Genomic DNA, 24,690 nt, shown 5'->3' with positions numbered 1-24,690 from the left:
TAAGTAAGTGAATGACAAAGAAGACAAATTATAGAAGGTTGATTTCCAAAATATTCTTCAGATTACAAAGATACTATATATCTATATAACTTACACTCAAGGTTTAATGACTAATTTGATGGTTTAAAATGAAATGTACCTGTCGGCAGCATAAGCATTCATGAAATGTATTTTTACTTGTCTGCTGCTTCTTAAGATATGATTTTATGACACATAAAAGGGAAAGAAAGGGAAGTGACTAGAATGTTAGAATATCCTTATTGCAGCTTTATCACTAATTAACTATGTAACTGGTACACACTGCTTAAACTCCTTGTTCACTGGTTAACCTTTCAGCAAAAGTTAGAAAATCGACACTTGCTAACCAGAGGCTACTGCAGCAGTATTTAAAGGATTAAGAAAATTATACACACACACACACACACACATATAACAGCTTTGGAGAAAAAAGTGAGTGTATAAAAATACTGAATAATATATAAATCAGTGTAGGATGCAAAGCTGGAAACTTAAAAATACTGTCAAAACCATATCTAAAATAGTCTTTTCACATTCCTATGGAGTCTATTGAGCAAGGCAATTAAAAAACACTTGACATTACTAAGAGATAAGGTTCAGATCTACTGTTTAAAGTCAGATTTTCTGGAAAAACAACACCAGAACTATAAGAAGAGGGTCACACTATCCAATAGAAATCACACTGTTAATCATGGAGTTTCATAAACTGAATAAAGAAAACTGATATATTCAATACACAAGATTTAAAAAGCAACTACAGTACAAAAGACAGATTTTATGTTTATAAATGTTCATCTTTCATACTTTATCTTCTATATGTATAGATTTAAATAATTATATATGAGGCTACATAAAAAACTTCAGGGAGAGGCAGGTGTTTTGGTACAGGGGAATTAAGCTACCTCTTGGGATTCCTGCATCTGATCTCAGAATGCCCAAGATCCAGTCCTGCCTCTGCTTCCAATCTACCTTCCTACTAATCCACCTGGGAGGCAACAGATGATAATCCAAGTTCTTGGAGCCCTGTCACCCATATGGAAGACCCAGATGAGTTCCTGGGTACTGGCTTCAACTTGGCCCAGCTTTAGCTGTTACAGGCATTTAAAGATTTGAGGACTGAACCAGTGGATAAAAGATCTCTCTCCCTCTCTCTGTCATTCTTTCAAATAAATAAATAAAAATCTAAGTACACAGAAAATCCATATTATGAAAAAAATGATTTTAAGGAGATTTTTGTACCAAAATTATCTTTTGAGTATTTCTATGTTTCTGAAATATTTTTATATACTTAAATATATGTACATATAAATCATAGGGAATATGAGAATCAAAGCAAAACTACTCCATGCCATAATTTTGAGATATTTTTAAAATATGAAAATATTTACATATTTTTAAAAGGCTGGATTCCACCCAAAAGTATTAGAACAAAGATGCTTGTAGACAACTGTCCTTTATATTCTTCTCCAATCCAAAGAATCTATTTTATAATTCTTGTAACTGCCCAATAAACTGGATTCCCCAATATATTGTATTATCCTACTGGTTCCAAAGTATGTTATTAATTTCCCACAAGTACATCAACAGATGAGATCACAAAATGGATACTTCATAATGAAAGGCTCTTTTACTAAAGCAAAGCCCTATAATACAAACCAACCCAATTACAGGATACCTGCTAAACTCAAAGCTTTGTGTTCTCTAAATTCAGTACTCAATATGATACTCTGTCCAGGTACAAGTATTCTATAGCCAAGCAGGGAGGAAAGTTCTATGCAAATAACTGCAGGCTATGGTACATCCAAATAATTATAACACACTGGAAATAAAGCTAAAATCCATTAGGAAAGACTCAATAGTATTTTTTAAAAACCTACTTGGGTATTTTTATTGCAGATTTCCTGCCCCGTGTCTGGCACTGTGCTAGGCTCCATGAATAAAGCTAATTAAAAATAGCCAACACTGGTTAAGTACTTACAATGTGCCAGGCAATGTATTAAGTGCTTTTACATGCCATCTCATTTACTCCTTACAACACAGCTATAAAGTGGGTAATACTGGGATACCCCTTCTATAAACATCAAGGTTTGGGAGGCTAATTTTCCCAAGGGTGCAAGGTAAGAGAATGGGATACTGGGATTTGAACTCACCTTGCCTAATGATGGCCTGAGTACTTGGTCCCCCTGCCACTGTGTGAGAGGCCCAGGTGGAGTACAGGCTCCTGGCTTCATCCTGGTCATCCTGGCCCAGCCCAGCCATTGAACCAGAAGATGGAAGATCGATCTCTCTCTCTCTCATGTGTGTGTGTGGGGGGGGGGGGGGGTGGGGGGGTGCTGCCTTTCAAACAAAGAAATCTTTTCAAAAAAATAGAACTGATGGGCCAGCGCTATGGCGCCGTGGGTTAATGCCCTGGTCTGAAGCACCAGCATCCCATGTGGGCACCGGTTTGAGTCCTGGCCACTCCACTTCCGATCCAGCTCTCTGCTTCGGTCTGGGATGGCAGTAGAAGATGGCCCAAGTCCTTGGGCCCCTGCACCCGCATGGGAGACCCAGAAGAGGCTCCTGGCTCCTGGCTTCAGATCAGCGCAGCTCTAGCTGTTGCAGCCAATTAGGGGGTGAAACATTGGATGGAAGACCTCTCTCTTTCTGCCTCTCCTCTCTCTGTGTAACTCTGACTTTCAAATAAATAAATAAATCTTAACAAAAAAATAGAACACATTCTATCTAGCCTCAGGGATTACAAGCTTAATTACTATCCCCTGAATTGCCACAAAATCCTCACCTCACTACTGCTCAGTGGATGACAGAAAAGTGACAGAGTTTATGAAAAGGGGAGGAAGTGCGGAAGTAAAGCAGGAAGAAGGGTGCATCACAGTGAAGGTAACATGTGAAATGGATCAAAGGACAGAAGAAATAGACAAGTAGAGGAGGGCATTCTCTGTACAGCAAACAGCATGCCCCAAGTTGCAGAAACATGGAAATGTTCAGTACATCGTGTACTACAAGTAGTTCTGTATGGCTAAGAGACAAATGTAGAGGACAGCACAGAGAAGATAAGACTAGAAAAGTGCAAGAACCAAAAGACAAATGATCCCTAGGCTATGCAAAGGAAGTCAAAGGACGGCAAACATCTTAGAAAGTTTCCTCTAGGGGCCGGCATCATGTACAGGTTAAGACGCAGCCTCCAGTGTCAGCATCCCATATGAGTACTAGTTCCAGTCCCGGCTGCTCCACTTCCATCCAGCTCCCTGCTAATGCCTCTGGGAAAGCAGCAGCAGAGGGCCCAAGTGCTTGGGTCCCTGCACCCACATGGGAGACCTAGATGAAGCTCCTGGCTCTGGCTTCAGTCTAGTTCAGCCCCAGCTGATGTGGCCATTTGGGGAGTGAACCAGCAGATGGAAGATCTCAATCTCGCTCTATCTCTTTCTCTCTCTCTCTCTCTCTCTCTCTCTCTCACTCTCTCTCTGTCTCTCTCTCTCTCTCTGTCTCTACCTCTCTAACTCTGCCTTTCAAATAAATAAAATAAATCTTTAATAAAAAAAGAAAGTCAACTCTGTAGCAGAGTGGGCGACTGAGAAAGGGAACAGAGTGAAGGCATGGATGTTACTGAAGAGCCTACTCTCAGATTAAAGATCATGAACTAGGATGGCAGCAGTAGAGGTGACTTAACTAGAGATTTCAGAGGGAGATGAGAGATGATTTAGGTCAACTAACTGGTGACCAAGAGAGGGTAATGGTGATTCTCTTATGTGTTTAAACACAAAAATATACAATTTAGTGAGTTAAAACTTAAATGTAACTCAAATAATAAGTCAGAGTGGCCCAGTCTCTTTGTGTATTCAAAGAAAAGGCCCAACAAATAACAGCAACTGAAAACCCTGTCTCATCCTTACTTAGATCTCTGGAGATAATCTGAAGGTGATCCAATTTATGTTCCAGATCTACATGTCCCCTTTCCCCCCAAAAAAGGCTTTTCCTCTTTTTCAATGCTCACAAGCTTCAGATTTCATCACCATCAGCTCTATGATATCTGTCTCTCTCCATTTCTCCACTGCCTGTTTCTCCCTTCTTTACATCCCCCTCTCTTTACATTCCCCAAAGCCTAAAAATCCATCTGAAAAATTCAGAAGAATCCCTAAAGTGTGTGGCAGGGGAGGAGTAAACTAATTTTTGTTCAGCAGGCAAGGTGTGGCAAAAAGGAGAAATCTGGAAACAGACATTAATAGCATTCATCCTATACACTCAGCAACAAGAAAAACTTCAGTTAATAAAGCTGACTGTAAAAACCAACTAGACTAGAATTGAAAATACGGTTCTGATTTATTTTTGGTACTCAAACATAAACGCAAAAATAAATGTTCTGAAACACTAGATGAAAAAGATCAACAAGTAGAACCTCGGAGAAATAGAATAAAATACCCTTGCTAAGGTTGGAATGTGATTTGTCCTCCCAAATTCATGCATGAGTTTTACCCCTCAGTCATGGGATGGCATTTAGAGGTAGGGCCTTTGGGAAGTGATTAGGATTAGGTAAGGTCATTAGGGTGGTGCTCCATGATTGAATCCTGATGAAGGAGGGAGAAAGACCAGATAGACAGGCACGGGTGTTCCCTGTGTTTTCCATGTAATGCCATGGACCACTCTGGAACTCTGCCAAGAAGGCCATCACCAGATATGGCTCCTCCCCCTTACACCTCCAAAACTATGAACCAAAATAAACCTCCTTTCTTTATAAAGTAGCTTGGGTCAGGTATGTTGTTATAGCAACATAAAGTTGACTAATACAACCCTCAAAACAGATTTTTTTTAAAAAAATTATTTATTTGAAAGGCAGAAAGGCACACAGAGATCTCCTATACACTGGTTTACTTCCTAAATGCCTGTAACAGTCAGGACTGGGCCAGGTAAAACGAGGAGCCTGGAACTCAATCTAGGTCTCCCACAAGACTGACAGGGACTCAACTACTTGAGAAATCACCTACTGCCTCCCAGGGTGGGCAGTAGCAGGAAGCTGGAATCGAGAGTAGAGCTGTGACTTGAACCCAGGCACTCCTATATGGGATGCAGGTGTTCCAAGTAGTAGCTTACCTGCTACACCACATGCCCACTCCAGATTTCTTATTTTAAGCCAGACAAGGAGGAAAGAACAAGGTAGACTGCAAAGGAAGTAGAATTTTGATTAAACATGAGCGAATCTACTGAAATGTCTGGAACCTAGGTGATCATGGGGTAAAATCTATGAGTACTTGTGCAAGTTCTGAATAATTAGAATGTAAATACAATTGTAGTAGCCTATAAAATGATTGCTAATAGTTCAGAATAATGAAAAATAGTAATTTAAAAAGTTGCTGTTTATCTCCTTTCCTCCTAAAGGACCATTAAATGTATTTGCTAAAATAGAAGAGACATCACAAAATTTCTTGTTTCACTAACATAAAACTTCTAAAAGCTACGTTAATACCCTCAGCATAAATGATACTCAGGGGATCACTTGGGAAGAGCAATGTATTGATATCTTAGTGGTTGCATTTTAGAACTCACTGGTCTCAGTGGCAGCCGTCTCCAAAGTTATTCTTCTGGAATATTCCAGAATTTATGCCACAGAAAAATGCAAAAATCATGCAGTATAAGTGATGACTGGGATGGTCCTAGCTTACTTCCCCCTAGAAATGTTGTTATAACTCCCTGCCATAAGGAAATAAGCCAAATATTAGATAAAGGATGAGAATTAATGTTTCATGACTATCTACTCGGAGCTAGACAACAGACATGTATTGTCCATTTGATGCTCACAGCAACTCTAAGGTAGGCTTTATTATTTTCACTTGACGGATGACAGAACTGAGACCAAGAGAGGTTAAAAACATAGTCGAGGGGGCTGGCACTGTGACGCAGCAGGTAAGGCCAATGCCTGCAGTGCCAGCATCCCATATGGGTGCCGGATCAAGTCCCGGCTGCTCTACTTCTGATCCAGCTCTCTGCTACAGCCTAGGAAAGCAGAAGATAGCCAAAGTCCTTGAGCCCCTAAACCCATGTGGGAGACCCGGAAGAAGCTCCTGGCTCCTGGCTTCGGATTGGCCCAGATCCAGCCATTGTGGCCATTGGGAAGTGAACTAGCAGAAGGAAGACCTCTTTCTCTCTCTCTCTCTCTCTCTGCCTCTGCCTCTCTGTAACTCTGACTTTCAAGTAAAATAAATAAATCTTTAAAAAAGAAAAAAACAGTCAAGATGGCACCAGCATTTGGCATAGTGGTTGGCACACTTGTTGGGGTGCCCATGTTCTGTATCAGGGTGCCTCGGTTGAGTGCCCACTCCCCAACTCTTGATTCCAGCTTCCTGCCAAAGCAGATCCTGGGAGGCAGTGGTGATGGTTCAAGTACTTGAGTTCCTCCACCCACATGGGAGACCTGTAATGCATTCCTGGCTGCTGGCTTCATCCTTGGCCTGGCCTTGGCCTGGCACTGGCCATCATGGACATTTGGGAGGTGAGTCAATGTGTGTGTGTCCATCCATCTGTCTCTCTTTCTTTGCCTCTTAAATAAAATGTTTTTTAATCAAGGAGGCATGTACTAATGCCATCTCACTTGTTAAAGTGATAAGTTTAAGTACATAATTGATCAAAAAGATAGGTTAAGTGTCGAAGAGATTTCACAAATAAGACCAGTGTCTGCAAATGATGAAGGATAGAATTAAAAGGGAGAGAATGATCCTGCAGGGGAAGCGGGACACACAGCAGACTCATAGAATGGCAGATGTCCTAAACAGCACTCCGGCCTCGGAATCAACCCTTGGGGCATTCAGATCTGGCTAAAAGGCCCATCAGAGTCTCGCAGGCATGGAAAGCCAAGACACTGTGGCAAAAACAACCTGAATGAAAGGTCTCGGTGAACAAGACCCCAGCAGAAGGAACGGGCCATCAAAGAAGGAGGTACCTTTCTCTAAAGGGAGGAAAGAACTTCCACTTTGACTATGACCTTGTCTAAATAAGATCAGAGTTGGTGAACTCAAGAGGCTTCCATAGCCTTGACAGCTCATAGCAAGAGCCTCGGGTGATCACTGATGTCATAAATAAGAGTGTCAATCAACAACGGGAGTCACTGTGCATCTGCTCCCCATGTAGGATCTCTGTCTTTAATATGTTGTACTATGAGAATTAATGGTAAAACTACTAGTCGAACAGTACTCTATATCTTGTGCGGTTGTGTGGTGTAGTCTGTTGAAATCTTTGCTTAGTATTTACTAAGTTGATCTTCTGTATATAAAGGTAATTGAAAATGAATCTTGATGAAGAGTGGGATGGGAGAGGGAGTGGGAGATGGGATGGCTGCGGGAGGGGAGGGAGGTTATGGGGGAAAAAGCCACAACAATGCAAAAGTTGTACTTTGTAAATTTACATTTATTAAATTAAAAAATGAGCACATTTAATAGCACGTAAATTATACCTCAATAAAGTTGATTTTAAAAATTAAAGCTTACCTAAATAAAGTTAATAAAAATGAAGACTCAAACAGTAAAGTCCTAAGGAATATAGTTATTCTGAATCCTGATTGTGGCAGTCATTATGTGAATCTACACATTGATAAAATTACACAAAACTATAAACTAAGAGGGAATAATAAGTGCAGTAAAAACTGGTGAAATATAAATAAGGCTTGCACTTTAGTTAGCAGCATTATACCAATGTTAATATCCTGGTTTTGATAATGTACTATAGTTATATAAAATGATATTGGGGAAATCTGGGGAAAAAGTACACAGTGACTTAAGTCAAAAATTACTTTTAATTCCAAAATTACTTCAAGAGTATTTTTTCAAGAATACAAATTTGTTGGTCAGTATTTGTACTATCGCCCACCACCAGTATTACAAATGACTGAGCTTGCCATAGGGCAGATTCCTGCAAATATAAAGTCAAGGAAGGTAAATAATTTTTGTATGTTTCAAATAAACCTGCAGTTGGTTTGAATTCACACAGGGGAAGTACATAAACAACCATGAGTTCTGTAGATTACAATTTCAGAGTAAAATATAAATCAGTCTAAAATTTAAGTCAATAAATCAAATAGTAGCTATCAATTTCTAACTTATGAACTAAAATGTCACAAATGACAAAGATTTTATATTTAAAAAAATCAGTGTGCAACAGAAGGCAGTCATCTATAAGCCAAAAAGAGGAGGCGGCATTGTGGTATAACGGGGCTAGGCTGTCACCTGCAGTGCTGGCATCCCATATGGGCGCTGGTTCAAGTCCTGGCTGTTCCACTTTTGATCCAGCTCTCTGCTAATGTACCTGAGAAAGCAGTGGAATACGGCCCAACTCCTTGGGCCCCTGCACCTGAGTGGGAGACCCAGATAAAGATCCTGGCTCCTGGCTCCTGGTTTCAGCCTGACCCAGCCCTGAACCAGCAGGTGGAAGCCCTCTCTCTCTCTCTCTCTCTGCCCCCACCCCGTAGTTCTGCCTTTCAAATAAATAAAGTGAAAAATAAATAAAAGCCAAAGAAAGAGGCCTCAAGGGAAAACAATCCTGCCAGGCACCTGAACCTTGAACTTCAGCCTCCAAAACAGTGAGAAAATAAATTTCCGTTGTTTAAGCCACCCACTCTGTGGTATTTTGCAATACTACAAACTAATAAAGCAAACTAATATGCTAAACTATAATTGATATGCCATAAAATTTACCTCTAATAAATATACAGTCCAATGGCTTCCTGTTTTTAAGATTTCTTTATTTAAATATATGATGGGAACAGAGGCAGAAAGAGACAGAGACACATCAATATTCCATCCTCTGTTTCACTCCCCAAATGCCTACAATAGCTGGGGCTGGGCTAGGGTAAAGTCAGGAGCCTGAAATTCCATCTAAGTCAGAAGCGAGCAGCCAGGATTGGATGTGGGACATGGTATGCTGGTGTCCCAAACAGTGGCTTATCCTGCTGCACTACAACACCAGCTTCCAGTTTAGAACATTTCAATCATCCCCTTGTTCCCTCTCCTACCAGCAGCCCCAGGTCACTACTGATCTACTTTCTCTTATTTCTTTGCCTTTTCTAGGATTTCCCGTGGATGGACTCATACAATATGAAATCTCATGTGTCTGGGTTCTGTTATTTACTGTAATGTTTTTGAGGCTCATCCATGTTATAATGTATATTAGCAGTTTCTTTTTATTGCTGAATACTTTCCATTGTGTAAATATATTCTGTTTTGTTTTTTTTTCCATGATCAGTAAATGAGCACTTGGACTGTTCCCTGGTTCTGGCTATTATAAACAATGACGCTATAAACATTCATACACAAGTTTTTTTTTTTTGAGATTTCATTATTTATTTGAAAGAGCTACAGAAAAACAAAGAATGGGGAGAGGGAGAGAGAGAGAAAAAGAGGGAGAAAGAGGGAGGGAGAATATCTTCCATCCACTGGTTCACTCCCCAGATGGCTGCAATGGCCAGGGCTGAGCCAGGTAGAAACCAGGAGCCAGGAGCTTCCTCTGATTCTCCCACATGGGTGCAGGGGCCAAAGCACTTGGGTCATCCTCTGCTGCTCTCCCAGGTGTGCATTAGCAGGGAGATGCATCGCAAGTGGAGCAGCTGGGACTTGAAGTGGTGCCCATGTGGGATGCCAGCATCACAGACGGAGACTTCACCCACTGTGCCACAATACCAGCCCCTACTCACAAAAGTTTTTATATAAGTACATGTACGTTTTCTTTTCTCTTAGATATATAGATGTGGAATCACTGGGTCATGTGGTAAATAAATGTTTAACTATTTAGGGACCTGCCAAAATATCTTTCAAAATAGCAGTCCTCAGGCCAGCATTATGGCACAGTAGGTTAAGCCACCACTTTGAACACCCACATCTCATATCAGAGACAGTTCGAGTCCTGGCTGCTCCACTTCCAATCCAGTTCCCTGCTAATGTGCCTGGAAAAGTAGCAGAAGATGGCCCAAGTGCTTGGGCTCCTGCACCCATGTGGGAGACCCAGATTAAATTCCTGGCTCCTGATTTCGGCCTGGCCCAGCCCTGACAATTGCAGCCATCTGGGAGTGAACCAGCAGATGAAAGATATTCTCTCTCTCTCTCTCTCTCTCGCTCTCCCTCTCTGTTACTCTGTCTTTCAAATAAATAAATATTCTTTTAAATGGCGGTACTCTTTTTCATTCCTACTAGGAATGTATGAAAGTTTCACTCACTTCGTATCCTCAGCAACACTCCATATTGTCAATCTTTTTAAATTACAGTCATTCTAATGGAAGTGTAGTGGTATCGACTAAAGTGTAACCTCAAAAAAAGGCAATTTTAACTTTAGACTACTGGGAATAAGCCTGGTTACTGATTAAAAAAAAAAAAAAAAAACTTTGGGCCCGAGATTAGGGCTTTAAATTTTGGCTTAATAGCTGAGTTCTAGGTTTTAGAGAAGAGGGGAGGAAGAGCTCTCTTTTCTTTAGTAAAAGACTAATTCATAAATCACATTCTTATTTAAAACATTTATCCAGATTTTGAAATTTTTAAAAAATTAAATACCTTTTGAATTTCAAAAGAAGATTAAAGAAACTTACACTGTATGATGAAATTAGAAACATAGCACTTTAACATAAATCTAAAGACTAATTTTGTGTTTTAGTGATAAAAGTGGAATGCATAATTAAAAATTTGGGGGCACGACATGTTTGATTTCAGGCAAGTCTTCCGATTTCTTTTCTACAACTAAATAGCTGAAGATTATATAATTGTGCTATAAAATATGGGATTAAAGAGCCAATGGAGTACAATTGCATTCTTTAATAATTATAAATATTGGTGTCTTATGAAATGGTTCTACCAAGAGTCAGATGATCTGAAAATTATATAAGCCTATGGGGAAGTTTCCATTTCAAATTTTGGGAATGGTTTAAAGGCATAATATCTAACACATTTTCTGAGTATTTTAAAAAGTTTAATTGTATTTTATTTTCATCTACTCTGATTATATGTTATAACATTCCTAATTGGCTTTAGGCAAAACTTCAAGAATCTGTTTTTGTGTATTGTTCTTTGCTAATCATGTGAAACCCTAATGTATCTGATTGCTCCTTAATCCCCCTGCAGGAAATTTTAAAATTTTTGGCAGGTTCTGTCTGAGAAAAAGAAAAACTGCCCTGGTAACCAACCAAGAGTCAGCCTGATGGCCACTAGTAGCTGCCCTTGGTACTGCTATACCCTGGCCTGGCACTCACAGCTAGGCCTTGGTGTTCTCCTGTTGAATAAGAACAACTGCAGAGATTTCCAACTTTCAGACAAGGCCACTCTGTGACATGATGGCAAACCAAGACCACTCCATAAGCACATCTGAACACACACACGAAATGACTATAGTCCAAGTAACACAATGCCAAACACCTTCCTCTCTTGGCTTATAGGGGAGATGGCTACTCCTTTCTCAATTACAGTTGTAGCCTGCTCTCTATAAATGAAGTTTAAGACAACCAGTCATAGAAGTAACCCCGGCTTCCTGATAGTACCCAATCCAGAGTAAAGCCCCACCTCCTTAAGCCCTCTAACACAGCCCAAATCCTTTAATAAGTCTTTTCTAACAACACCTGCTTCCTTAGGCATCCCACGGTGGCTCAGGGCATGTTTTCCCTCACCGCCACGAGTAATAAACTAACTTGTTAAATTAGAAAAAAAGGTGACCCAAGAGATCAAATTATTTTTTTGCTGTTCAAAGCACAGAGATTTACACAGTACTATATAATCAACTCACTACAAACTCAATGTCAATTAATGCAAAGTTATTAAAATTCTAATTCTGTGGTCAGTAGTTCTGATTATAATTATTATGTTTACAATAGTTGAAAAAAATGAAATAATATTTTAAATGTATGCATACTCCCATAAGATCAACCTTTATCGTGGCACTTGTAATAATAGAGTCATTTGTGAAATAGCAAACAAATTAGGCTAACTAGCAGCCATTGACAAACGAAAAGAAATGAGAACATAATTGTAGAGTCTATGTAAATGTGCTTAACATTCAGATAAAAGTCACATAAAAACATTCAATCATTTGACTATTTCTGAATATTACAACTTTTTATAAAAGTTGCTAATGATAAATCATATGTGATAGCAACTGCAGCATATCATAAACTGCTAAATGATAATTTTCAGTTAATAATAAAGCAGTGGGCACCCGGTATAATTATAAATAGCTCCAGGCCAGGAGATACAGGGTTTGGGTTCATTTCTCAAATGAACAAGTTGTATGTGACTTCAGTCAATTTTTACACACATGCACTGTGACAGGCAAAGGGGCCTCAGAGACCATCTTGCCAAGCCCCACATTCCATACAGTCAGGGAAACTGGCTCAGAGAAGTGAAGTGATTAGGCCACAATTAGACAGCCAGTTAATGGCACACCATGACCAGAACTGGTGCCTCCAGCACTCCATCCCAGAACCTGGCCCCTGTTCCACTTTTCTTTGCCAGTGAATGATTTCTTATTTTCATTCCTACAGTAAAGATAATCACCTATGCTTACTTCTTCCTAGTGGAGGCACAGAAAGTAACTGGTGTGAGTGATGCATTTTGTGGCTTGGATGGGTGTTGGTGTTCTGTGTTCAGAGGTGGTTACAGAGTGGCCTTATTTTTGTCTGGGTCCTTCACAGCCTAAATGATGCAATGAAATCACTCATATTTGAGGGATAGATGCAAGTATCAAGCAAAAAAAAGCACTTGGCTGTCTGTATCTTCTCTCCAGTGCCAGGGGTTTTAAGCAAGTGGGACTGAGTTTCTCAATGGGAACATTATTGACATTTTAGGTAGAATAATCCCTCCTAGCATGGAGTTGCCTTCCCTGTGTTGTAGGATATGCAATACAGATTTGGCCTCCAGGAACTCAGTGGTAGCACCACCTCCCAGTCAGGGCTGGCCTTAGGGTGAGACTATTTACAACATCAAATTAAGGCAAAAAAAAATCCATGCCAAATAAAATATCAAAACACAAAAGTGTTCAATAAAGATGGGATTGGTATCACCAATTTTTCTTTTTGCTTTAGGCTCCAATATGGCTCACACAATACCAGTATTGATCCCACCTTATTTAAAATGTTGACACCATGTTTATCATGATTTTGCATTAATTTTGATTTTCAGGACACTATACAAGGGGGCGGTGCTGTGGCTTAGTGGGTAAAGCCACCACCTGCAGCGCCAGCATCCCATGTGAGTGCTGGTTCAAGTCTCGGTTGCTCCACTTCCGATCCAGCTCTCTGCTATGGCCTGGGAAAACATTAGAAGATGGCCCAAGTCCTTGGGCCCCAGCACCCGTGTGGGAGACCCAGAGGAAGCTTGTGGCTCCTGGCTTCAGATCAACCCAGCTCCGGCCATTGTGGCCGTTTGGAGAGTGAACCAGTAGATGGAAGACCTCTCTCTCTCTGCCTCTCTATAACTCTGCCTATCAAATAAATAAATAAATCTTTTTTTAAAAAAAGACACTATATTAAAATGTTATCTAATTTAATGACCGAGTTTGTGGGCACTCCTTAGATTTTGTACCCAAAGCAAGCAAACGCCTCCTTCACCTGACCTAAGTCTGGCCCTGCTCCTACTCCTTGTGACAACCCAAAACAGCTCCACATATTTCCAAATGCTCCCTGCCCCCAAATTAAAAACCTCTGAAATAGGGGTTGATGTTTCTCATCTAACAAGGCTGGAAACAGACAGCCCTGCCTTGAAATGGTGGCTCCAAGAGGTCAACAGGGACCTAGGTTCCCTTTATCTCTGTTGCTGTACCTAAGAAATTATCTCCTAGTTCCAGACAGGAAACAATGAGAATGCAAAGGGCAGGCAAACTCTACCCAGCTGAGCCTGATTCTTTCCCTTGGAAAAACAGTAACTTTCCTTGGAGTCCCACCCAACTTACCCTTAATCTAACTGTCATTGGCCAGAAGTGTCACTTGGCCAGTGTAGCTACGAGGAGCCTTGGGAGGCAAACACTTTTAAGCAAGCACATTTCCAGTCTGAATAAAACTACTGTTCTGTCTGTAAGACCAAAGGGGAGACTGAAGAAAAGAGAAACATCTACAAGTGTCTACTCCGGGGTCTATGCAGGACAACAACTGCTGGCTCTCTCTGCTGCTTCCAAACAGCATTTTCTCTTTTGCTAATGTCTGCCGGAGCAGGAATTATGAATAAAAACTGGAATATTGTCTTAGTTGGGTTCCACAGAGGCAGTGCCTGAGACAGGGATTTAGGCACATGTGATTTCTTAAGGGCACACTTTTGGGGGATACCTATAACAAGGTGAGGGGAGCAGCAAAGGAAAGGGAAATGAGCCAAGTAAGGATATGTTCTCAGGTCAAATTTAGCCTTGGCTTGATACAAGAGGGGCTATGAAGCCTGAATCACAGGATCGAGTTGTCTGGCAGTAAGGCAAAGAAACCTTCTTATCTTTGATAAATCAGTCATTGGCAGCCTGCTCTCAGGGGGAAGGTGCACAGTAACCTTCCAGGTGTCTCTGGAAAAGGCACCTCCCATGAGCCAAGAGCAAGTCTCCAGAGAGGGTTACAGGTGTGTGCTGTTTGTAAAAGCATTTGCCACAGCTGGAAGATGAGAGCAACATATCCAGTGCAGATCTGAGAGGGCATCAAGAGCATCTACCGATTTTAATACACTGTCCACAAAGAATTGCCTTTATGTTTACTTTGTATTATTGGATTAAAAACTATTAAAAGGGGCCGGCATTGTGCCATAGTAGCCTAAGCCTCCGCCTGCAGTGCCGGCATCCCATATGGGCACCAGTTCGGGTCCCGGCTGCTCCTCTTCTGATCCAGCTCTCTGCCTGGGAAAGCAGTGGAAGATGGCCCAAGTGCTTGGGCCCCTGCACCTGGGTGGAAAACCTGAAGGAAGCTCCTGGTTTTGGATCGGCTAAGCTCCAGCTGTTGCAGCTATCTGGGGAATGAACCAGCGCATGGAAGACCTTGAAGACCTTTCTCTCTGCATCTCCCTCTGAAACTCTACCTCTCAAATAAATAAAGATAAAATCTTTTTTAAAAAAACTATTGGGAAAATTAGCAATGAGTTCTGTTCATTTTTAAGAAAAATTATTAACAGATGTTGATTCATTTTGTTGAATCACTAATGCAGAAAACACTTTATAATTTGTTCTGGGTATTAACCAGGATCTAGTCTGTAGTTCACAATCTTATCAGAGCATGTAAATATTTCATAGTGTTAGTGTCTCATTTAAAACTCAATGAATATTTAATTGAATTTGACCAACAAAATAACCAAATGAATTATGTTGCATTTAGCTAGACCTGCAATGAATAAGCTCTTCATTTTCTCAAGTAGCCAGATACTAAAATTATTCCAACTTTTTGAAATATTCTACACAATTTTATAAATAATTATAAAGGGCTGCAAAATAGTTTTACTGGCACATATTAAATATGAAGAAAACATGAAATAAAATGAATCTGCAACTTTAAGGGCAAGAGAATAGATGAACACATTGTGGCATACATCACTTATTCAGCAGTAGACTAGCTTAACGTATTGTCAACACTCTCTTTTTGACATAAGAGGCAAACACAGAATCTTTCCTTTGGCCCACACAAATTAAATATCCTCTAAGATTGACAGTAAGAGAAAATATACATGATCTATCCAAGTCAGTGAGCTTAGAAATTGTTTTTGAGCTCTGAATCCAGCACTGAGCCAAATATTGAAAATAATCAGAAAAGGAGAAATACTGGCCCTTGTTGAAAGTAGTCATAGTTTCCTGGGAAAGAAGCCTCCCTGTGGTTTGTTAGATCTCTGTACATGTCAGAACTGGACTTCAAAAAAATTACATGCTCTAATTGATCTAGCCCATCACGGGTAACATGAGGATTTATCACTTCTACTATATCTGAGGACATTTTAATTAGAATCAAAGCATTGCCAACAAATTCATGTTAAAGATTTTTCAAATCACCTGGTAAACTTAGTATAGTGTGGTTTGGATTCTTTGTCTAATCATAAATTCTTTCTAAATTATAGGATCTACCAGCTCTCTGCTATGGCCTGGGAAAGCAGTAGGGTATGGCCCAAGTCCTTGGGCCCTTGCACCCACATGGGAGACCCAGCAGAAGCTCCTGGCTCCTGGCTTCGGATCAACACAGCTCCAGTCGTTGCGGCCAAATGGGGAGTGAACCAGCAGATGAAAGGCCTCTCTCTCTCTCTCTCTCTGCCTCTCCTCTCTCTGTGTAACTCTGACTTTCAAATAAAAATGAATAAATCTTTTAAAAAATGGAAAAAAATTATAGGATCTAAAATAATCTAATAATTTCTTTTTGGAGAACAAAACATGGGCTGTGATACAGGGTATCTGAAAAACACAGTGTATCCATATAGCTTCCCTTTGGGAAATAACTGGTCACCTTTTTTTTTTTTTTTTTTTTTGCTTTTAATGTCAGTCTTTTTAAGACACTCAAATACATTACGTTTTCCAACTATCAGTATGTCTGTTTCTCTGCAGCTATGTGTACAGACATATACAATAAAAAATTCAGACACTTGCTTAATGATAGCACCTCTTCCTTTCACTTACATAGTTCTTGCCACATCACCCTTTAGTCCTTAGGGATGGGGAACTATAATTAGTAACAAGAAAAGAAGATACGGCGCTGGCACTGTGGTGCAGCTATATGGATACTAGTTCAAGTCCCAGCTGCTCCACTTCTGATCCAGCTCCCTGCTAATGTGCCTGGGAAAGCAATGGAAGATGGCCCAAGTGCTTGGGCCCCTGTCCACATGGGAGACTCAGGTGAAGCTCTGGGCTTCTGGCTTTGGCGTGGCTCAGTCATGGCCATTGTAGCCATCTGGGGAGTGAACCAGTGGATGGAAGATCTCTGTCTCTCCCCTTGCCTAAGTAATTCTTTCAAATAAATAAATAAATTTTAAAATAAAAGATAACACACTTTTCCATTCCTATCTAATGCCACATTCAGAACTAAACTAAATTATCAAGTGAGTGGCAAGTCACTAAACAAAAGTGACAGTCTGAACAGACCCTTAATGTCTGTATAAGAACAATGATCCTGTCCAGAGAAGAAGGAGACAGAAAGGCTGACAAGCATTTGCCAAGAAAGATGAACATTTGATGTCCTGCAACTAATATGCCTGGTCAGATTATCCTCAGCACAGTGAGGATAATCTTTATGTTGCTTGTTTAGGGTATTTCTGTTATTGAATTTGTCTTTTCACCTAGGCTAGCCAAGTACTAGCCTTGGTCAAAAGATTCAAAATTTCAGTTACAGGGTAGGCTGTTGGCCCAGCAATTAAGATGGCACTTGGGACACCTGTATCCCATCATCTCATATTGGAGTACCTAGGTCTGAGTCCCGGAGCTCTATTAACAAGAGCCCTAGGAAAGAGTAGGTGACAGCTCAAATAGTTGGATTCCTGTCATTCATGTGGGAGATCCAGATTGAGTTCCAGGCTCCCAGCTTCAGGTCTGCCCAGCCTTAGTAGTTGTGGGCATTTGGAGAGCGAACCAGAGGATGAAAGATTTCTGTCTGCCTGCCTCCCCCCCCCCTCCCTCCCTCCATCTGTCTGTCCGTGTGTTTGTCTCTCTCTATTAAATAAATTTGTTAATACAATTCAGTTAGGAGGAATAACTTCAAGAGATCTACTATACAACAATGATGAGTATAGCTAATAACAATGTATAGTATATTTTCAAATTGCTAAAAGAGTAGATTTTAAGTATTCTCACTACAAAAAAAAATGTGAGATAATGCATGTTAACTGGCTTCATTTTGCCATTCCACAATGTATATATATTCCAAAATAGCACGTTGTGCACCATAAATATACACGGTCCCTCAGTATCCAATGGGAATTAGCTCCAAGACCCCCCATGGACACAAAAATCCACAGATGCTCCAGTCCTTTATATAAATTAGTGTGGCATTTGCATAGAACCTATGCATGTCCTCCAATATACTTTAAATCATCTCTAGGTTACTTATAATACCTAATGCAATGTAAATGCTATGTAAATAGCTGTTACACTGTATTGTTTAAGGAATAATGTCAAGAAAAAAAAAGTCTGTACATATTCAAGACAGATGCAACTTTTTTCCCCAAGTATTTTCAATCCAAGGTTGGTTAAATCCATGGTTACAGAAACCATGGACATGGAGGACCAACTATATACAATTTTTGTCAATTAAAAAATTTAAAAGGGAAGAAATACTAAAAATAAAAGCAATAAGTATAAAAGGCAAAAAGAACTAGCCTTAACATTTATATTGAAGGCTCCCACTGTCTCAAATCTATTTAGTATATGTAAAAATCTAAGAGTCCACTTCTCCCAATGTCACGACTTACCTGTTTATCGAAAGCTACCCATGATGGTGCATCGCTTCCTTCTCCTTTAGGATAAGTACTGTATTTAGATTTCACCTTTTGCCCAAGAAGCGGTTCTCCACCGATTCCAGGTTTATCATCACTCACCAGCATCCTAACATTGTTGCAAAAGCCCCAATGTTGGGATTTGTGGAATTTCTCCTTTCCCACCTACAAGAAACAACATAAAACAGTCAGAGTTACCTTTATGACTTTTGTCATTTCTTCTTCCCATCCCCAAATGCATATAGAGTGGCAAATAATTATCAATCTTCATCCATAAAGTTGTTAACACATTTTAAATTCAATTTATCTTAACAAACTCAAATCTTTGAAAAGCAGTGAGAATAAACTTAATGCTCCATGCTATTTAAAACATTTAAAAATAGCCATCACTGCAACTGAACATTTAGGACATTAGCTTGCTAATTGGTCTTTCCTACGTATTTGCCAAGAATGCAAACAGACACACACACACACACACACACACCTTTCACCTAGAGTAAAAAAGTAACTCTTCTCCACTGAAATCTAAATATTATTTTCACCAAAACAGAGAATAAAATCTTTTGCTCATTAAAATAAATGTAACAAGAAATTCCTCAGAGCTGACATTCTGCTATGAACTGCAGAACCTTGCCTCCCACCTTTTCTGGAGATCTTGTCAGAGGAGAAAGCACAGGTGCTCCTACCACAGATAGGCAAAGCTATGGGCCAATGGCAAATCTCATGCACTGCTGGTGGGAGAAAAATGGGAAAACCACTCCAAGGAGAGATGTGAGAACACCTAGCAAAGTAAAAGGCATACATGAGCAGAGTTCAAAAAGTTCATGGAAAAATGGAATTCAAAGATAAGTTTATTTCAGTGCAAAAAAATTTTGAAATCCATCCATAGTTTTCTCATAAGACACATTTTCATGAACTTTTTGAAGTCCCTTCATAAATCTAATGGCCTAGCAAGTCCAACCCCTAGGTCTCTTGCCCCTTGAGTACAAGGAGATAATAGATTCTTTGTTACACCAGCACTTGCAAGAGTGAACAATGGAAAACAATCTAGATGTCTGCCAACAGCAGAAAAAGTCCATCGATTTGCTCGTCTTTATGATATGACTATTAATACGGAAGTGGGAAATTATATGTATCAATATAGGTAAATTTCTAAAAAAACTCAAGCAAAAGAAATAGGCAGCAGCAGGGCACATAAAATTTGGTAATTCTAAATACTAAAAAATATAGGATTATTTATGCACAATATAGGCATGGAAATTTTTGTGATAAGTAGCAAATTCAAGATTGTTAGATAATATATATTATAATATACAATCCACATAATACTGTATGATAATAATAGAATCATAGTCTATGTATATTCATATCATGCTCCCCACAGCCCTGCATAAACAAAAAAATTAAACACTTCGGATGCAACTGAGCCCTCCCCTCCAAGTTCATGGCCTGCCTCCTCCTCTGCAGGTAAATCCTGAGTTTGCTGCTTTGAGGTTAACACCTCACTAGGACTGAATAGAGCCAGAGCAACAGCCTCTTGCGAAGCATCATGACTTGGCAGAGAAGTCCGACAGAAGGGTCCAAAAGACCTTGCTTCCTTTTGTGGGAAAGGCAGACTGAGGAATGAGGAACAGCTTCAGCAGCCCTGCCTCGGGAAGCAGGGCCACAACAACCACCCTGGGCCTGTAACAGCCCAGCTATAAAGGGGGAGGGGGCTCAAAGGACATGGGATTTTGTTTTGAGCAGGTAGTATAAGGGCTCACTAGGGCCACAATACAAAGAACTGAGCAGATTGCAATAGTCCAGACAAGATGATGGTGGCCTAGACAAGGGTACTAGAAGTGGAGATAGAGATGATAAAATTGTGTATATATTTTGAAGGAAAAAAAGCACTTACTCATAGATTACATGTACAGTGCAGAAAAAGAAACGAGTTGTTAATGATTCCAAATATTTTGGCCTGAGAAACTGAAAGAATGGAGTTCTTTGTACCAGGATATGCAACAGCGGGAGAGAACCCAGATGAAGATTTGGAGGTAGGAGGCAGACATAGGAGTCCAAAATTCCATCTTGAACATGTTAAGTTCAAGATACCACTCAGACAAGCAAGTAGAAAGGTTGACTAGCAGGTGGATGTGTGAGTCTGAAGTTCAGGAGAAAGGTCAGGCTGGATATAAAAATTGCACAAACATCATTGATGGATGGTATTTTAAGGCTACATGAAGTGATGACACTGCAGACAAGAAGTCCAAGATTGAGCCTTAAAATAACCCAATGTTAAGAGATCACGAATATGGGGTAAAATTAGCAAAGGAGACTTAAAAGGAATAGCTGGTGACATAGGAAGTAAACAAGGAGGGGTTAGTATCATGGAAACTAAGCAAAGCAAGCATTTGAAGAAGGGGGGCATGATTCACTGTGCCAAATACTACTGGAAAGTCAAATGATGATGAGGTTTAAGACTTGAATCCTGAGCAACACGGAGATGGTTGGTGACCTTGACAAGAATGGTTTTGGCAGAGTCATGTGGACAGAAATATCTTGTGAACCATATGGCTCTTCGAATAGCTCTGGGTAGCTATTGCAAATCAAACTCTTGAGTTTCTCATATTTATAATTTCCTTAAAATAACCCAAGCTCAGAAAACTGTAATAAATAAATAAAAGATTATCTAACCGCCGTTTTCTCTTGAAGCCTTTCCTGACTGCTAGAGGCAGAACATTCTGTTCCTACATAGATCTTCAAATAAAGTCTTGATGATGACCCTGTCTAACAATTTACTTACTTGCCGGTTGCCCCCCTCACCCTCACCCCAGTTGTATTATATATATAAAACAACACATGAGATCTTTGAGAAGTCAGCAGTGGTGCTGAAAGAAACAAAGAATCTCATGAGATTCATTCCTGATTCATTCATTCAACAAACGAGCCCCATCTGTTTACCCATAATTCCTATAGAGTCACCACTGTACTTGGTATATTATATTATAGTTCTCTGTTCATATGCTTATGTTTGATACTAGATGCTGTACTTCCTGAGAATAAGTACTCACAGGGCCTGACACATGGTAAGTGCTCAGGGAGTATCTGGTGAATGACTAGAACATAAACTGGGTCAGTTCCAAGCGATCAGATATAGTCACCTAACCTTTTCTTGTCCACACTGCCTGGCTTAGACCCTCTTAAGACAAATGTACACATTTGGAGTTCTGGAAATTGAGAACAGAACCAGGGAGTAATGGTATAAACTTGGCATTTTAAGTGAGAGAGGAAGAGATGTGGTAGAGGAAGTCTGGTATTCATATTCCAGCTTTGCCATTTATGGGCCATGTGATCCTGAAGCAGTTATTTTACTTCTCCAGAAGCCTCTGGCTCTGCCATCTCTATACTAAGAATAATAATATGTATTTCATACGACAGTGGTTAGCACTGAGAGAATATGTGACTGTGCCTGCCTGATGGTGTTCCTTATTTTCTCAAGAATAAGGACATGGTATTGGCTTTTAAAAGGAACTGAGCTAGAGCTCCACTACAAAATGACCAAGTATTATCCCCTTAGTAACCAATCTGGGAGCTAATATTTTCTCTCTCACCAATAGATTTTACAGAACATTTTTATAATATAGAATGACCATTTTATATGACTTAATTTTCTATATTTCATTAAGCAGTTTTAGAAAATTATCTCCACTTTCATGACATTATTGCTCATAGTAATATTTGTTCCATGAACACATATGCATTATTTCATTTTTGTTCCTTGGTCAACATTTTAAACAATGTTTTTCTTAGTTCCATGAAAGCAGGATCACAGACCATCTTATTTCTCAATCAATATCTAACAACATGACCTGACAGGTACATAGTCAATAATTCTTAAACTTACCATCATCCATTTTTTTAAGATTTGTTCTTTGGCAACCCACTGTAGCCAAAGAACTATGCATATAGCAGATTCTATGCATATAGATTAGGGCTGCAGGAATTCAAAGGATTACCCTATGAAGTAGCAGAAGTCAGAGACAAATTCGTACAGAATTGGGGTCTTAAAGTGAACCTTGAAGCATGCACTGAATTTGGACCAAGGAAAAGAAAAGAAGCTGGAGCATGTTGAAGGACTGGAACTAGACCCAGCTAGATCCAGGAGCATTTCCTACCACAGTAGGAAATAAAAGCCCTTTGGGGAGTTAACCAGCAGAGATGGGAATCACTCTTTTTCTCTGCCTTTCAAAATATAAACAAACATGTAAAACAAAATGTGAATTGGCTGGTCTCTATGTTTTAAAACAAGGAGTTTTCAAAATGTTATAGAAAATGTGCATTATCTTTTCATTCCATTTTTCCATGAACTTTCTGAAGTAACCTCGTATTTCCAAATTTTCTTGCTAAATAAAATCAGCCAGATAGCCAGATTTAATCTTTTAAAAGACTACTTTGCACATTAAAGAAATCATTACTAAAACCTCTCTAAAATTCTTAGCCTCTAAGTCATGAATTCACACATTCAAACTCAAAACAACAAAAACATAGACTTGTTTAAAGGTGAGTAATGCCAATCTATATTGTTATTCTAATCAGCATAGTATACAAAATTCCATTTTTGTGCTATTAAAGTATTCACTTGAAATCTCAATTCAGAGTGCTGTTATGTTAGAAATGAATTGCTTGGGGCTTCAAATGGTATGATGTAACAGTTCATAGGGCACCTATTATAAATATCCTCCTCCCAATACACACACACACACAATATACAAACTTAAGACTTCCCATTATAACCTCGTAGGATTGCATGGAAACCTGCCCCATTGTTCTAGTGACTGAGAAATGGGGTTCAGTCTCTGCCCAAGGAAATTAGGCAAAAGTCTTAGCAAATGATAAAGCCAGGCATACACTATCCCCAAATCAATGCTCCTTGGTATCTTGACTCCCTGGTTCCCATCGCACTTCTGACACCACTGTTAAAGACACAGCAGACTCCCGTTGATTCACATCAAATTAATAGCTGATATCATGGCCCTTCCCTTACTACTAAAGACCAGAAGAGCAGTGTTAGCACGTGTTTGGGCTGATTAATAAACAATCAACAAGTTGCCAGGGCCACTACAGAAAGCATAAAACTAAACCCAGCTGAGAAGCAGCTACGCGTATCAGCATCAGGAGTTGTTGAGCCATTTGCAATCTCCCTATCCAAGCACCAGCCCCTCAGAGTCTCTTGTCGCTCTCTAGGCTGCACTGCAAAGCTTGACAACTGTGTGGCAAAGACAGGAAGAGCAAGGAGCTTGGGAAGGACCTGATGGCTCAGTGAGACCACTATGAGCTAGAACCCTCTCTTGGCAGACAGGAATATCATTCCTGTTACCATAATAGCGATATTCTTGTTACCATAATAGCTAACAACTTTAGCTCTATTCTAAGCGTTTTAGAAGCATTAAACTCCCTTAATCCTCAGAGAAAATCTTTGCGTATGCTCTATCATTATCCTCATTTTATTCGGAGGGGATTCTGAGACACAGAGAGTTTAAGTAATTTTCCCAAGGTCACTCAATCAGTTTTAAGTGGTGAATCCAGTGTGCAAACCCCATGCCTTCAATGTTAGGCCTAACAGACCTCCCCTCGGTTAAGTCATCAGGGTTGAACTGCTCCTTTTGCCTTTGCCAAAGCCTATAGCAAAAATGACACTCAGGACTTGAAAGGGAGGAATCTAGACTCAACGCCCTAAAACAGGGCAGGTATTAGCAAAGAGTAAATGCAGAAACCCCTCTATAGCCACCAGCTATTACTGGAACTTTGGGGACCAAAGACAGCCAGTTACCATTTGGTACTTCAATAAACATTAACAACATTTATTTTTCTAACTAGTTCTTGAGGTTAATGGAAAATTTGATATAGAATTATTCTGAGATAGTGTTGCCCAATGAGGCTGGGGACTACTCCGCTTCTGTTTCATGAAGAATGAGGTAAGTTTTTTTTTTTTTCACTCCCTCCCTATCATTCTTATTTTATAAATTCGTTTTCTCTTTTCTGCCCTTAGATGAAGAAGTTGTCACTCAACAGATGCTGTGAACCTCCCAGAGAAAACAGCACTACGAGTGACTGGGGTATAGTGGGATCTTAGAACTCCAGACCTTAAGAGTGTGAAAGCTGTCATTACTTGTTAATAAAGCCAAATCACTCAGAAAGCAATTCCAAAAGTACAAAGAAAAAAAGGCATGGCAGAGAAGACCTCAAACATGTTTCAAGCTAATTTTCTTGTCTTTCCAAACCTAACTTAGAAAAGTGTTGTGCCTGTGAT

The 24,690-nt window shown here is 39.8% G+C and overlaps 1 protein-coding gene across 1 annotated transcript in view; it reads right to left on the bottom strand.

Annotated features, from left to right (window-relative positions):
• EFHC2 (EF-hand domain containing 2) overlaps positions 1-24,690 on the bottom strand; it is a 185,972-nt gene that overhangs the window by 142,421 nt on the left and 18,861 nt on the right. Inside the window, exon 2 of the mRNA XM_062183581.1 lies at positions 18,375-18,563. Coding sequence (XP_062039565.1) covers positions 18,375-18,563 — 189 coding nt within the window. The remainder of the gene's footprint in view (positions 1-18,374; positions 18,564-24,690) is intronic.

The sequence above is a fragment of the Lepus europaeus genome, chromosome X (genome assembly GCF_033115175.1).
Source record: "Lepus europaeus isolate LE1 chromosome X, mLepTim1.pri, whole genome shotgun sequence".
Lineage (NCBI taxonomy): Eukaryota > Metazoa > Chordata > Mammalia > Lagomorpha > Leporidae > Lepus > Lepus europaeus.
This window is presented reverse-complemented; position numbering and strand designations above follow the sequence as displayed.